General features: G+C 45.6%; 1 protein-coding gene across 6 annotated transcripts in view; it reads right to left on the bottom strand.

Annotated features, from left to right (window-relative positions):
- Positions 1–17,445, bottom strand: part of camk2g2 (calcium/calmodulin-dependent protein kinase (CaM kinase) II gamma 2) — a 298,181-nt gene that overhangs the window by 54,485 nt on the left and 226,251 nt on the right. For 2 of the 6 annotated variants that reach the window (XM_078428653.1, XM_078428654.1), the window contains exons 13-14: positions 12,681–12,740; positions 6,854–6,891 (exon numbers count right to left, since the gene is read on the bottom strand). In XM_078428653.1, coding sequence (XP_078284779.1) covers positions 6,854–6,891; positions 12,681–12,740 — 98 coding nt within the window. Of the gene's footprint in view, positions 1–6,853; positions 6,895–12,680; positions 12,741–17,445 lie in introns of all 6 variants that reach the window. The other 4 variants (XM_078428656.1, XM_078428658.1, XM_078428657.1 and 1 more) reach the window with 2 other exon arrangements.

The following is a 17,445-nucleotide window of genomic DNA, read 5'->3' as shown; positions in this document are numbered from 1 at the left end:
GATTGTTGGTTGATGCAGGCTCAGTGGGCAGTAGGTGGGCAGTTTCCACGATGTATATTCAAAATATATAAGATTATTAATGGGTTGGACACGTTAGAGGCAGGAAACATGTTCCCAATGTTGGGGGAGTCCAGAACAAGGGGCCACAGTTTAAGAATAAGGGGTAGGCCATTTAGAACGGTGCTGGCTCGAAGGGCTGAATGGCCTACTCCTGCACCTATTGTCTATTGTAAATATTGAGGAAAAACCTTTTCAGTCAGAGAGTTATAAATCTGTGGAATTCTCTGCCTCAGAAGGCAGTGGAGGCCAAGTCTCTGAATGCATTCAAGAGAGAGCTAGATAGAGCTCTTAAGGATAGCGGAGTCAGGGGTATGGAGAGAAGGCAGGGTACTGATTGAGAATGATCAGCCATGATCACATTGAATGGCGGTGCTGGCTCGAAGGGCCGAATGGCCTCCTCCTGCACCTATTGTCTATTATCTCTAAACTAAACTAAACTACGTTTATTCCAAAGTAATCACCATTAAATACTACCAATTGTGGATTGGTTTCTGCATAATACATAGAGGCTGACATCTTCCTGGATCAGTCAGCTCAAAAGCAAGTGAAGATTGAGGATGTAGTCCAAACAACCTTTTGGTTGGTATTTGATACAGCATTTCTAAATGCACTAATTATAGGTCAGGCTATTAATTAACTTGTCTTGTTAGTTGATAATGGGAGGCAGAGCAGGACTGAAGATCAGCTTCATCTTGACTAGGGGGTGCAGCGCTCTGTAACAGTGGTAGAACACTGAGCAACCAACATCATGATCGCACTTTCACCCCCAACATGTTAGACCTGTCTCCATGCTCCTACTTGAGGGTGGTCACGGTGGCCCAGCAGTAGAGTTGCTGCCTTACAGCGAATGCAGCGCCGGAGACTCAGGTTCGATCCTGACTACAGGCGCCGTCTGTACGGAGTTTGTACGTTCTCCCCGTGACCTGCGTGGGTTTTCTCCGAGATCTTCGGTTTCCTCCCACACTCCAAAGACGTGCAGGTATATAGGTTATTTGTCTGGGTAAATGTAAAAATTGTCCCTAGTGTGTGTAGGATAGTGTTAATGTGCGGGGATCGCTGGGCGGCACGGACCCGGTGGGCCGAAGGGCCTGTTTCTGCGCGGTATCTCTAAATCTAAATCTAAAAAAAATCTAAAACTCTACTCAAAATAAAAAATCTACACTGAATGTTATTCCCTTCATCCTGTCTGTACACTGTGGACGGCTTGATGTTAACCATGTATCGTCTTTTCGCTGACTGGGTAGCCCACAACAAAATGTTTTCCACGGTACCATGTACACGTGACAATGATACACTAAACTAAAGAACAGTGACATCACTTCCAGAATTCAGATCCTTGGCCCATGTTGAGACCAGGGGGTGGTAAATCTGTGGAATACATGCCACAGGTGGCTGTGGAGGTCAAGTCAATGGATATTTTTAAGGTGGAGATTGATAGGTTATTTATTAGTACGGGGTTATGGGGAGAAGGCGGGAGAATGGGATTGAGAGGGAGAGATAGATCAGCCATGATTCAATGGCAGAGTAGACCTGATGGGCCGAATGTCCTAATTCTGCTCCCATAACGTATGGACATGAGCAGGCCCTTCAACCCATTGAGACAGTACTGACCATGAAGCACCCATTTACACTATACTAATCCCATTTTATTCTCAGTGGACTGAAGAGCACAGCTGTCGAGGGTGGATCAATGAGCAGAGGGGCTGAGCAAGAAGCCGGGGCTGTCGAAGCAGAAGGGTCTTGGAAGCTTGCAGGACCACAAAGGGGTTTACAGGGATGGGGGTGGGACAGACCACACAGAGAACACGGACACAGGGTCAAGGAGGACGGACAATAAGAACTGCCTCATGTTCCCTCTCCTCGTCCTGAGATCAATGAACAACGGCAAACGGCGATTACAAGGAACAAAGGCAAGGAAACCTGTTCCGGAGAAGATGCCTGGTCCTGGCAGCCACTCTCTGTGATAAACAAAGATAAATTCTGCCTCTGTGAATATCAACATAGTCTGGGTCCGGCTGTCTTGGTTGCCATGGATACACAGCAGAAAAGCATCAGACAGCGTTTACAAAAGCAAAATGTAGCTTAATAATAGGAATATGAAAGATTCAATATGTAAACGTAATGAAAGATGTAAATCCTCATTAATTTTCCTAAGAGACAGGACATACACAAACCCACTTGTATTTTATTCTCTCTTAGTGGCACGTTATTTAATATTAATAATATTGTTGTCATAATTGTAAGGATGACTGTACACTTAATATGCAGATAATTGAAATCTAATGTCTTGAAATCATTCTTCAAATGTTTGCCATAGGATGATTTGATATTTATTTAAATGTATTACTAATATATAAAACATTCATGTGTTAGTATTCAATCTTAAGCCTTCACATCTATTCAAAAGTCTTTTTTTTTTAAAGAGCCCACAGGCAAGTAAAAAAAAACCAAACATTTAACAATGTTGGTTACATGCTCCACGTCAATTGATATTGATAAGTATCAATTCTACTGTGTATTTAGGAGAATGATTAATTGAGTTTAATGGCACTGTCTTCTGAGGCTTTTATTTGTAACCGTTCTTGGTATAAATCCTCCTCTAAGTGAGTGTGGTCTATAAGCTTAGCGGCAAGATCAGCCCCATCTCTGCCCACTGTGGGTTATGTCATTAGGAAAATGACCGACTTGTCTGCAAAACAGTGGCACAGCAGTAGAGTAGCTGTCTTACAGCGCCAGAGACCCGGGTTCAATCTTGACTACGGGTGCTGTCTGTACGGAGTTTGTACGTTCTCCCCTGTCTGTACGGAGTTTGTACGTTTTCCCCAGGTGCTTCAGTTTCCTCCCACAATCCAAAGACGTACTGGTCTGTAGTTAATTGGCTTCGTTAAAAATTGTAAATTGTCCCCAGTGTGTGTAGGATAGTGTTAGAGTACGGGGATGGTCGGATCGGACTCAGTGGGCCGAAGGCTCGGTTTTTGCTCTGTATCTCTCAACTAACCTAAACTGACCTCCCCTCCAGCTGACTAGACTCAGCCACTGACATTACAATAGACAATAGACAATAGGTGCAGGAGTAGGCCATTCGACCCCTCGAGCCAGCACCGCCATTCAATGTGATCATGGCTAATCATCCTCAATCAGTACCCCGTTCCTGCCTTCTCCCCATACCCCCTGACTCCGCTATCCTTAAGAGCTCTATCTAGCTCTCTCTTGAATGCATTCAGAGAATTGGCCTCTACTGCCTTCTGAGGCAGAGAATTCCACAGATTCACAACTCTCTGACTGAAAAAGTTTTTCCTCATCTCAGTTCTAAATGGCCTACCCATATTCTTAAATTGTGGCCCCTTGTTCTGGACTCCCCCAACATTGGGAACACGTTTCCTGCTTCTAACGTGTCCAACCCCTTAATAATCTTATATGTTTCGATAAGATCTCCTCTCATCCTTCTAAATTCCAGTGTATACAAGCCTAGTCGCTCCAGTCTTTCAACGTATGATAGTCCCGCCATTCCGTGAATTAACCTAGTAAACCTACGCTGCACGCCCTCAATAGCAAGAATATCCTTCCTCAAATTTGGAGACCAAAACTGCACACAGTACTCCAGGTGCGGTCTCACCAGGGCCCTGTACAACTGCACACAGTACTCCAGGTGCGGTCTCACTAGGGCCCTGTACAACTGAGACATTGATCTCATCCGACTTGCCTCTGCTTAAGTATCTTGTGTGGAAAAATGTGAGGATCATTAGGATCAGAGACAGGGATAATATTTAGGACGTGACAAATTCTGACCAGGCCTGGATGAGTTAGACGAAGAGCAAATTCTGTCAATGGGCATATCTGCCTTCCCTCCAACAAGTGTGTTGCTCTGCCCGAGCCGGCTGTCTGCCCCTTTTCTGGGGTTACGTCCGTGCCTGGGTGGGGTTAGAGAGGGACTACGCGCTGTCCACGGGCACGCTGGGGGATTCCCGGGACCGCGGGGGGTGGAATGCATCCTTGACAAGGAGCGTAAGGTAGTTGTATAATAGTTTATTGCTTGCCTTGTATTCTGGTGGTGGGTTCTGTTTTGGTTTTATGGTACTGTATATATTATTTTAATATTTGAATAAATATTTTTGATTAAAAAATAAATAAAAACAAGTGTATTGCAATTCCAATTCCCCGAGACCACCACATCATTTATAGCCTTTTCTTTGACTGGATAACACATAACTAAAAGTTTTTCACTGTATGTCAGTACAGGTGACAATATAAACTAAACTGAACATTGAATTATCACCCTAAATGCAGGGGTTGAAAGACATATCCATAAATAGGGGAATGCACAACCACTTCCGTTTCTGTATTAGGTACTTAAAGTGTGACCTAAATTCCAATTATACTCGATGAGAAAGCTGCACAATTGTCACCTGTATTTGAACAATATTCCATCATGCTAACAAACAAATCTGAAAACATAAGACTTTAATTACAAAGTGAATGACTATTAAAGGTCGTTACAAGGGAAAGATCTCGGGATAACTTGGATCCGGAAACAAATTTAATCCGCTTAATCTATGTGTGATCAATGTGAATTGAAAATGATCTTCAACCTTTTAGAGTTCAACCCTTTATGTATCATCATCGTTCACATTTACATGGCAAGTCTTTACATGTAGTTGAGAACTTGACCCTATTTCCACACTGGCTTCCATAACCCTAAAAACAGACACATCTCTCTCATCAGGTCGCTTTTTGTTTGCAAAGATTAAAGAAAGGCAGGCTGGGAAAGACAGGAGATAGGCACAAAATGCTGGAGTAACTCAGCGGAACAGGCAGCATCTCTGGAGGGAAGGAATGGGTGACGTTTCGGGTTGAGACCCTTCTTCAGACTGGTAGATCAAGGGTTGATCAACTGGTGCAAAGATCACATCAGTCCATGGCTCCACAGTTCAGCTCAATAAGACAGAGGGTGTGTGTGTGTGGGTTATCGATTCACCCGCTCATTAACGTGAGTGTGGAATTGGCAAGGGGAATGGGGGAAACCTCTTTCATGGAGTTACGGGCAGCAGAGGGTGGGATACATCGACTCACAGTCTAGACTTAACACTTCAGCGACCCATTATACATGATGATGATAGGACTTTGACCTGAATCGCTAACTCTAATTTTATCTCCACAGCTGCAGTCAGACCTGCTGAGTATTATATTTTTTTGCTTTTATTTCAGATTTCAAGTAAACTACAGTAAACCTGAAGTCCAGCCCCTGCTGCAAGGACATTTGCTCTCTACATTGGTCAGGTTTCATGCACTTTGGATAACTGGATATCATCTTGGGAAATGGAATAGGCTCACCCATACACAGCCTCCCATGCACACTCACACACACCCACACACACACCCATACACCCACACATACCCTCCCACACACACCCACACACACCCCCACACACACCCCCATACACCCCATACACACCCCCATACATCCATACACACTCACACACCTCACACACACATTCACACACAATCCCTCCCACACACACTCACACACAACCCCACACTCACCTATACATGCACTCCCACGCACACTCACAGCCCCTCCTGTACTACACAAGCACACACACACCTCACACACACACACTCACACAACCCATTCTGTACACTGTCCCACCCTCTCATCCACACACGCAACACTGATGCCACACGCACACACACACAACCCCTCGCACACCCCCTCCCTCCCACACTCGCACACCCCCTCCCACATATGCTCTGACCTCTCCACCAGCCCAACTAGTGTACCTCCTACAATATTCCACAAGGACACCCCACTGCCTCCCATCACACCATTGCACTGAAATGCCTCCCCACACACATTTTTCCATGCATGTACCCACAGTCAGTCCCTGGCACACATTGTGCCCACATACACGGCATGCGGCATATGCCCCACACGGGCAATACACGCATAATGTTCACGTACACAGCATGTACACACGTGCCCCACACAAGCAATGCATACTCATTGTACATGCAAAGCATGTAACATAAGCCCACACACAGTACACACACTGATCACATACATGGCATGTAACACATGTGCCCCATGCATGCAACATACACACATGCGCGCACACACACACACACACACACACACACACACACACACACACACACACACAATACATGACTGCGCCTGTCCCACACACAATACAAAACTGTGCCCATCACACACACTGACATTTACCACGTGTAAGGGCACACCACCAATGCTGCATACATACACACACACTGCTTCATATCGCACAGCAAACACACACCTGTCTCACCTGCACAACACACCTTTGCACCTAAGGTAGACACAAAATGCTGGAGTAACTCAGCGGGTCAGGCAGCATCTCTGGAGAGAAGGAATGGGTGACGTTTCGGGGCGGGACCTTTCTTCAGACTTCAGAGAGAATGACCCCCCCCCCCTCCCCTAACAACAGTCTGAAGAAGGGTCTCGACCTGAAATGTCACCCATTCCTTCTCTCCAGAGATGCTGCCTGACCCGCTGAGTTACTCCAGCATTTTGTGTCTACCTTCGATTTAAACCAGCATCTGTAGTTTTCCTTCCTACATACCTTTGCACCTGACTCATACACGCTACACAGATACAAAGGCGGTCCACGCATACACATGCTCTACAAACATACACCCACACACTACACAAGCACGCACACATATGATAAATAAGACAGGCACACACATACCACATAGAGAATGCTCCCCCCCTCAATAAACACCCTACAACACACACACTAAACCTTCAACCTACCTTGACTCCATCGGTCTTCTTGTTAAGTAAATTTTTAGCTGCTAAAAAATAATCAAATGAAATATGGGAGTGAGTATATATCACATTACAGATTGGCACCATGACAATAAATCTCTTTTAAAGAAACCCGACTATCATGCTATTCAGCGGAAAAACATTTTGAAAGAAGCTAAATACTTTTGAATGATCAAAGTGGAGGAAATTATCAGTGTTACAGTAAACCTGGAGCCGAAAGACAAATTCAAACATTTTTCATTATGCATTGGAAATTACTGTCATGATCTTACCTTGCATGAATTATACAGTGCAAAAATAGAGAGAAATATAAGGGGGAAAGAATAATGTTTGAGTTTAATAATTAATGCTTATTTGTTTGTTTCTCATAGCAATCTCATTCCAAATGCAGTGGATGTGTTGAATGGTGAGAATGACATGCAGCAGGTCCATAGGAACCACAGAGACAGGTAGACTGGTGGTCTCGCCAGCTAAAATTAGCCTGCCCTTAACTCTCCAACACCGCCCAATGCCCGGACTTAGACAGTGATGGCCAGTCATGGAGAAGGGCAATGATAAGAAGGAACTGCAGATGCTGGTTTAATCCGAAGATAGACACAAAATGCTGGAGTAACTCAGCGGGACGGGCAGCATCTCTGGAGGGAAGTCATTCTCTGAAGCCCGGAACGTCACCCATTCCTTCCCTCCAGAGATGCCGCCTGTCCTGCTGAGTTATAGGTATAGAAACATAGAAACATAGAACATAGGTGCAGCAGTAGGCCGTTCGGCCCTTCGAGCCTGCACCGCCATTCAATATGATCATGGCTGATCATCCAACTCAGTATCCCGTACCTGCCTTCTCTCCATACCCCCTGATCCCTTTAGCCACAAGGGCCACATCTAACTCCCTCTTAAATATAGCCAATGAACTGGCCTCAACTACCTTCTGTGGCAGAAAATTCCACAGACTCGCCACTCTCTGTGTGAAAAAAAACGTTCTCATCTCGGTCCTAGGGTGATATAGAGTGATACAGTGTGGAAACAGGCCCTTCAGCCCAACTCGCCCACACCAGCAAACAATGTTCCAGCTACCCTAGTCCCACCAGCCTGCGTTTGGTCCGTGTCCCTCCAAACCTGCCCTATCCATGTACCCGTCTAACTGTTTGTTAAACGATGGGATAGTCCCAGCCTCAACTACCTCCTCTGGCAGCTCGTTCCATACACCCACCACCCTCTGTGTGTAAAAAGTCACCCCTTAAATTCCTATTAAATCTTTTCCCCTTCACCTTGAACCTGTGTCCTCTGGCTACTCCAGCTTTTTTTGTGTCTATCTATGGTGAAAGAATAATGGGCGGCAGAACAAAGAGGAGGTACAAAATAAGGATGGGAGTTTGACGGATGATTCAATTATCACCAAAGGACAAAAGGATGGGATGGTGTTGCAGAGGGAAAGGGTGGAGATACATAATGGAGAGAGACCAGAATGTGAAAGGGTGAAGCGGGTGTACCACCTAGACAATGCTTCCTAAGGGCCTGCCATGAGAGGGAACACAGTTTTCCAGTGGGAATTAGCATGCTCACTTCATTATTTTCTGCTGCGTTTCCACATTCCAAGACCAGATTCATGAATGAGATGGCTGGAGGTGGGTGTGGATGGAGACCATACACATGCATGCCAGGGACGTTGGACTAGTCCTTTTAGTACAGGGAGGTCACAGGATGAAAGGTGTTAGGCAGGCAGGCATGCTCATGCAGAGGCAAGGGGGTGTGATGGGGACAGTACACCCGTGGTACATGAGGCGAGCGCGAGCATTGCAGATGACATGTTGCAGTCTTCTTATTGTGGCTATAACAACTGATTAAAAGACGCGGCATGAAACAGGCCCTTCGGCCCATCAAGTCAACGTCGACCATCGACCACACGTTCGTACGAGTTTTATCTTCTCATCCACTAGGGGCAATTTACAGAGGGTAATTGACCTACAAACCCGCACGTCTTTTGGATGCAGGTGGAAACTCCACACAGTCACAGGCAGGACGTGCAAACTCCACACAGATAGCGCCTGAGGTCAGGATCGAAACCGGGTATCTGGCACCGGGAGGCAGCAGTTCTACCAGCTGCATCACTGTGCCACAGAATTCCTGAGCATAAACTAGTCAACTAGTACTTTGTATATGGAATGCACTGCAGTGAATCCTACCATTTCCCAAACTCACAATATCCTTGTAGGTGCTCAGAAGCAGATTAGAGTCCTAGAGTCCAGTCCTTCGGCAGAACACGCCAGACCAAGATGCCCCATCTACGCTAGTCCCATTTGTCCACCTTTGGCCCATATCCCTTTCCTACCCACGTACCTGTCCAAGTGTCTCTTAAATACTGTTATAGCTTCAACTACCTCCTCCAGCAGCTTGTTCCACACCCACCACCATCTGTGTGAAAAGGTTGCCCTTCAGATTCATATTAAATCTTGCCCCCTCTCACTTTAAACCTATGATTTTTTATTCACCTTCCCTTGGTAAAAGACTGTGCATTCATTCACCCTATCTATTCCCCTCCCAATGTTATACACCTCTATAAGATCACCCCTCAGCCTCTTGCTCTCCTATTGTAGATCCACATGCAGAGGTTCAGCTGCAAGATATCTCTGATCAGAATTTCTCATAAAGGTGTCTCCGGCCATCATTACTTGTTAATGGAATGAGATCTGCTCATGGGGACTCGAGCTTCACTTGTGGCTGAACATCTCACACTTCGCATGTACTCTCAATATCTCTGTTAGAGTGGTTGATGGAAAGTTCAACACGCCAGTGCGCATTAAAGTCTGGAAACTATCAAACTGTCCATAACATCTCAAAACCAAAAGATTACACATCGGCAAAGGATGATTTGAAAATACACTTTTTGGCTTTTGTTACATGCTAATCTTGATAGTTTTGACTACAACATAAAGAAGCTGAAAGCCTACAAAGTTATCACTCAATATTTTATGATCATATATTTTCCATAAAAGGACACAAATAGTTCTTTACTCAAAATGTTTCCTCCTTCGTTCCTGATCAGTTCCACTGGGAAAGCAATGGGTAATTATTGTCACAAACAGAGTGGCTGATACTGCTGCTTTACAATCTAGAGGTGAAGGCACTCAAATATGCTCTAAGTGCAGCTTAATGGAGCTGTAAATAGGGCCATCAAGCGGCTTTCTTTACTGTGCCAACATTGCCTTCTAGGCCATGGTGTTTCAAATACCCCTCTAAATACTGAATAAATGTTGCAAGACTAACTAAATGCCTTCAACGTCAGGTAGGGTAGATATCAGATTTGAACCACCCTTTTGGTAAAAGAAAATCTCCCCAAAACCTCCTTTACATCTCCTATCCTTTGCTGTAAACCCATACCTTCTGGTAAAAGACTCCAATGATTAAGAGGGAACCTTGTTTTTTATGTTTGTCATTTGTCCAGTACTTGAAGTGTACCGAATTACGCTCCAATTGTTAGGTTACATAAAAAACACAACCGAGCAAAATAACTTTTTTTAAACTCGGTTGCGCTCAACTAAGTATTAATAATTAGCCTGACAGACATTTTTAATTGCAGTACTGGAACAAAGGCATTCCTCACACACCCGGCTCGCTGTGAAACGGTGCTCAGATATCTGCATCAATGCGGCCAATTCTAATCTTACTTGTTGCCTTCCCCCCCCGTTGCTCCCACAAGTTTTGCCCAAATTCCATTGAATCTTTACGTCATCAAAATCACTTGTGTAAAGCTCCCAGACAAAGAACCAGGAAGAAATCCCCTCCATCCTTCTCTGTGCTTTGGTGTGACAATCCTGATTCATAGTTACCAAAGCAGTGAAAAGTGTCCTATACTCCCTGAATCTGTTGAGAATTGAACTCATCTTGTTTAACACTGTGTACTTTATATGCAGAGTTCCCTGTTTCCTTCTGATTAAAATAATATCAAAAATTTTATCAGTGCTTTATCCAAAATGTTCACCCTATTAAACACTACAACCTCCAAATAACCTCAGAACTACACAGACTATTATTTGGTTTTATGTGTACGTATGTGTCTGTGTGTGTGCCTATATATACATATGTATGTGTGTGCATATATATACACATACACTCATATATGTATGTGTGTGTGTGTGTGTGTGTGTGTGTGTGTGTGTGTGTGTGTGTGTGTGTATATATGTGAGCATGTGTATATATATACACTGAACTTTTTTCCCTTGTTCATAATATTGTTTACAGTGCACTGTGTTTACATATTGTGTTGTGTTGCTGCAAGTTAGAATGTCATTGTTCTATCTGGGACACATGACAATAAACCACTCTTGACTCTTGAGATTAAAATGACTAAAATAAACTATGACTGTCCTGGTTTTTCCAGAACCCAGTGTGGAGCATCGCAGATACTTGGTCTGGTTTGATCTGTTTGGGCACAGATGATTGGTCCACTCTCTCTATCTGCACATCCAGAAGCCCTCTGCATTAAAAACATCGCACTCAACAACTAATACTCCAGCAGAATGTGTTTTTCACTGCAATCCGGGCGATACCACAGCACTTTGACAGGCTCAAACTGTATTAACACACACACACACACACACTCATGACAACCTGTGGAACACAGCAGGTGCTGGAAACCAGAAACAATAGACGCGCCTGCAAATAAGCAGCGGATCACTGAACGTCTGTCAGTGTCGGGATGAAAATCTGTTTTCAAACCCTCAGCGTTGTGTCTGCAATGTGATGTTCATAAGTTTGTTTCAAATGGCTGCTCATTTGCAAAGTGAACACCGATTTAATCGGAACATGTTAACCCCATATGCCAGCTCTGCCGCTGTGAATTCGAAGACATAGACAACCTCATACTTTTGTGCATGTTAATTTATATGGTGCTGTCTGTAGCAGAACAGGACTCCAGCATTGCATTGTAACGATGCATGCACATGTGTACGATGTGCAGGGTTAATTTAATGTAACCTCCAACTTAAAGTCTTGCACACAGGTGTGTTGTGTGTGTTTGTGTTGTGTTGCTGTGTGTGTGTGTAAGTGCATGTGAGAGTGTGTGTGAATGTGTGTGAAAATGCATGTGAGTGTGTGTGAGTGTGCTTGAAAATGCATGCGAGTGTGTGTTCGAGAGTGCGTGTGAGAGTGCGTGTGAAAGTGCATGTGAGAGTGTGTGTGAGAGTGTGTGTGAGAGTGTGTGTGAGAGTGTGTGTGAGAGTGTGTGTGAGTGTGTGTGAGAGTGCATGTGAGAGTGTGTGTGAGAGTGTGTGTGTGTGTGAAAGTGCATGTGAGTGTGTGAGTGTGCGTGTGAGAGTGCGTGTGAGAGTGTGAGTGCGTGTGAAAGTGCACGTGAGAGTGCGTGTGAGTGTGTGTGAGAGTGCGAGTGAGTGCGTGTGAGTGTGTGTGAGAGTGTGTGAGAGAGTGCATGTGAGTGTGTGTGTGTGTGAGTGTGTGTGTGAGTGTGTGTGAAAGTGCACATGAGAGTGTGTGTGAGAGTGCATGTGAGTGTGTGTGTGTGTGTACTCACACATAAACATGCGCTTGTGTATTCTCGCATATACGTGCATGCCTGTGTGTGTGTGTGTGTGTGTATGTGTGTGTGTGTGTGTGTGTTTTAGATATACGGACATGCAAGTATGTACTGCACGATTACATTTGCTTTTTGCTGAAATCCACATACCTTTGTTGCTTTCCTACAGGGAAAAGTAACTCCAGTAAGCAATGATGAATGATGGTTAAATGAGAGTCATTCCGAGTTACGTGAAAGCACTCAGTGGGCATGCTGCTTGTCACACTGTTGTTCAATAGCACATACCTTGTTCCGCCAGACCAACAGCAGCTGTGGCTGCCGCAGGCGCTGTCGACTGCCTGCCAACTATCGGAAGGGAAGGGTTTAGTGACAGGGGCTGAGGACGCTCAAAAGGTTAAAAGAGGAACAGCAAAGCCCATGTGTTTTAAATCCCTCCCATTTGCTCCGTCCGATTCTTCTGCTTCCGATTTCCAACCGAGTTTAACTTTAAAACATGCAAAGGATAGGAACCGCTCCTCACTAACTGTGTGCTGCCTCCGAAGCCACCATCTGTTGTCTGTCCACTGTTTCCAAAACTAGGCTTCACCTCAATGAAAATGAATTTCAGAATTTCAAGAGTCGAGAGTGATTTATTGCCATATGTCCAGACTTTCTTTGCAGAATGGGCATAGTTCTATCTGGGACATGTGACTTTTGAAATTCTGAAATTCATTTTCATTGAAACGAAGGTATCACAAAATGCTGGAGTAACTCAGCGGGTCGGGCAGCAACGAGGAGAGTGGGAATGGGTGACGTTTAGGGTCGAGACCCTTCTTCAGACTGAAGGGTCTCGACCCGAAACGTCACCCATTCCCTCTCTCCAGAGATGCTGCCTGACCCGCTGAGTTACTCCAGCATTTTGTGACACCTTCGATTTGTACCACCATCTGCAGTTATTTTCCGACACATTCATTGAAGCAAAGCCTAGTTTTGCAGCACAACTTGGAGGTTGTCCGAAAGTGTCCTTGGACAATGAATTTCCAGCTGATGGAGTGGTGCAGCAGAGAAGGATTAGTCTTGGTACCAGACCCACCCTCGTGTTCATGCCCCTCTCCTCCCCCCCCCCCCCCAAATCTAATTCTTTTCACATATTTAATCATCCCCCCCTCTCCCGTTTCTGAAGCTGATGTTGAATCTTTGTATCTCCCTTTCAGGCTTCACATCCCCTACCAGGGCACCAATACAACAACTCTCTGGGAAGTTCCTTGGACAAGCGAACCGTGCAGGCTCTGTTGTCTGGCAATGTGGCAGCATTTGGGGAATGTGGTACAGGTCAGAGAGAGATGAGTGGCATCACCTTTCATCTACAAGAGGGACCTGGTGTGGCGGGCCCACTGGGAACAGAGAGAGACTCTGGGTGGGGGTGGGGTAGGGGACAGAGAAGACAGATGGGCGACAGGGACTATATTGAATGCTTTTGCAACTCTGTCGGCACTCTCCCTATACAAGGCGACTCGCTGCACACTTGTGTATTACATGTAAAACAAAGGCGTTTCACTGCCCCGAGTGCTTGTGACAATGACGTTTCAAACAATCATCTGGAAGGGAAGGTCTCATCTCCCCCTCCGTTTCTTTTGTCAGCTCAACAAGCTGGAAATTAAATTGCGTTGCAGATACGATAGTGGATGCTTTTAGATGGGCATGTGGAAGGGCAGGGATTAGACAGATATGGATCAAGTACAGTACAGGCAGATGGGAGCAGTTTAATTTGGCATAGTTCGGCACAGATAGCCCGTCCCTGTGCTGTGCTGTTCTATGTTCGCAATATACTGCCACAAGGCACTGTTGTTACAGATGTGGGCACTCCAGTAGATTAAAAAAAACAATTTCCTATACTTTAACACAAGGAACGGCAGATGTTGGCTTACAAAAAAAGACACAGAGTGCTGGAGTAACTCAGCGGGTCAGGCAGCATCTCTGGAGAACGTGGATAGGTGACGTTTCACAGAGTGCTGGAGTAACTCAGCAGGTCGGGCAGCATCTGTGGAGAATGTGGATAGGTGACGTTTCACAGAGTGCTGGAGTAACTCAGCGGGTCAGGCAGCATCTGTGGAGAACATGGATTGGCAACGTTTCAGGTCGGGACCCTTCTTCAATCTGATTGTAGTGGGGGCGGTGGAAGGGGGGGGGACAAAACCTGGCAAATGATAGGTGGATACAGGTGAGGAGCGTTTTTGACGGGCAGGTGGTTGGACAAAGGCCAGAGATGAGAAGACAGAAGGATGGAAGAGGTGAGAACTGTGAAGCCAGAGGAGGGAATATAGGGAGGGGAGAAATGGGTGAGTCTGAGTGGGGCACGGGGAAGGGACAGGAAAGTGAAGCAATTTCCTATGTGTTTCCAGATGCTGCAGTTCCCTTTCAATCACTACTAAAAGCCCGGCCCATGTGTCCCGGCCCAGGGACTGGCAACACAGGGAGGGGGTGGCATGTGCCCAATGTGCTTTGCCGCACGGTTCTGGTGACTGAGCAACCCCTCCCGCCCCTCGCCCGTGCAGCAGGGTTGATGTGCAAAGTGTCACGGCTGCCCATGGTTGACTCAAATCCATCAGCCCGGTTATGAACCTCAATCTGCACTTTAATAAACTGAGCACAGAATCAAGTTGTTTACTCAAAGTGCAGATGTGAGCAATTGTGCTCCTCAGGTGGACTGTCCTCTACCTGGAGGCTGCAGGTAGATATCCTGGTCCCCAGTCTCAGAGAGTACGGAACAGTACAGCACAGGAACAGGCCCTTCGGCCCACAAAGTCTCTGCCCAACGTGATGCCAAGTTAGACACAAAGTGCTTGAGTAAGATGAATGGAGAGATAGATCAGCCACGATGCAATGGCTGGGAGTTGGCTTAATGGGCCGAATGGCCTAATTCTGCTCCTATCACTTGAAGTAGATCAGCGGATCAGGCAGCATCTCTGGAGAAAATGGGTAGGTGATGTCTCAGGCTGGGACCCTTCGTCAGGTTTAGGGTAGTTTATAAAATCCATGGTACAGTATACTGCCACAGCTTGCCCAAGGAAGACCTCAACAAACTATTGCATGTGGCCCATATGAATTTATCTTAAGCTTCTGCTAAGCCGATGCAAGCAAACTCCTCAGGGACATTCAGAAGGGGTTAATTTTCACAGGAGAACGTGCCGGCCAGATTTCTGATTTGCCAGCATTTAAACGTATGTTGACAGAATCTGTCACTTTAAGACTCTAAATGTGTGGGATGCTGCTATGGATACCTTGAATAATATCTCCCACCCTCTGCCCACCTCTCTCTTCAACTCATCGTCATTGGCAAAGCTTTTAAACCAAATTCTCCTCTTTGTTCCTGAAGCATTTATGCCCATCTCCCCACTTGCCATGTAACTTAGAAGATCTTGCTCCCCTGCAATGTGAGTTATGCCACCATTCTCCTTGGACACAAGGAACTGCAGATGCTGGAATCTTGAGCAAAAAAACAAACTGCAGAAGAAACTCAGCATGTCAGGCAGCATCTGTAGAGGAAAGTGAACAGGCAACGTTTTGGATGGGTGTGTTTCAGACTGGGAAGGAGATAGAAAGGGGGAGTGTGGGGTTGGCGAACAATGAGGGTTGTGGCTGTGGAGGGGAGATCGCCAGAGGCTTGTATACACTGGAATTTAGAAGGATGAGAGGGGATCTTATCGAAACGTATAAGATTATTAAGGGGTTGGACACGTTAGAGGCAGGAAACATGTTCCCAATGTTGGGGGAGTCCAGAACCAGGGGCCACAGTTTAAGAATAAGGGGTAGGCCATTTAGAATGGAGATGAGGAAAAACTTTTTCAGTCAGAGAGTTGTGAATCTGTGGAATTCTCTGCCTCAGAAGGTAGTGGAGGCCGATTCTCTGAATGCATTCAAGAGAGAGCTAGATAGAGCTCTTAAGGATAGCGGAGTCAGGGGGTATGGGGAGAAGGCAGGAACGGGGTACTGATTGAGAATGATCAGCCATGATCACATTGAATGGTGGTGCTGGCTCGAAGGGCCGAATGGCCTACTCCTGCACCTATTGTCTATTGTCTATTGAGACCAGTGATGGGTTGGGAGATGGTGGCCTGGTGGACGTCAGTGGAGACTCAAGATCAAGGGGTAAATATGAGGAGGTGTCAGAGAGCTGGCACCTGTCTCAGCATGGTCGAGGTCTATCTGCCAGAAGGTGTGAAGAACAGTCTGAAGAAGGCCCCCAATCCATAACGTTGCCCGTCAATTTCCCTCCACAGATACTGCCTGATCTATTGGGTCCCTCCAGCATTATTCTTCTTTGTTTAGTTTAGAGATACAGCACAGAAACAGGCCCTTCGGCCCACCGAGTCCACGCCAACCAGCGATCCCCACATATTAACACTATCCCACGTGGGACAATTTTTACATTTGCCAAGCCAATTAACCCACATACCTGGATGTCTTTAGAGTGTGGGAGGAAACCGAAGATCTCGGAGAAAACCCACACGTCCTTCTTTCCCAAATATAAAAAGCCTTGCTAAATAGTGGACCATGTCTAAACCAAAGCATGACTAGTTCTAATGGAATGCTCTTGATGGTTTAGTCAAGTAGTTCAGGAAGTCGTAAGACCGTTTGACTGAAATCTAACCAATAAATAGAATGGCTCTACAAAAGAATTAAATGCTTCAATTGATTTTGTGTAAAAGGCACACATAGAGCAATTTCCCTTTCAGAGGACATTGAAATTCCTGACCCAATAATTCTGTGTGTACATGGGCAGTAGGAGTCCACCATCACCTCTCTAGAGGCAATGACAAAGGTGATCTCACTCCCTCTGCCAGCAAAGCCCTCATTCTCACAGTAAATAAAGAGTACATTTTGTAGAAGCTTATAACATGACAATTGTTCCCAGATATCTTGCCAATTAAAGCCAACCTGCAACTTTCCTGGGCAGTGGGAAGAAATTCCAGACTGTGATCTACTCTGAGAGCCCTGGGCATTTATTACCCCTGCTGTAAATTACTACAACGTTCCGAAAATCACTCATTTGTCAAATGGAAAGTTCTAC

Source organism: Rhinoraja longicauda, chromosome 35, assembly GCF_053455715.1.
Source record: "Rhinoraja longicauda isolate Sanriku21f chromosome 35, sRhiLon1.1, whole genome shotgun sequence".
Taxonomy (NCBI): Eukaryota; Metazoa; Chordata; class Chondrichthyes; order Rajiformes; family Arhynchobatidae; genus Rhinoraja; species Rhinoraja longicauda.
This window is presented reverse-complemented; position numbering and strand designations above follow the sequence as displayed.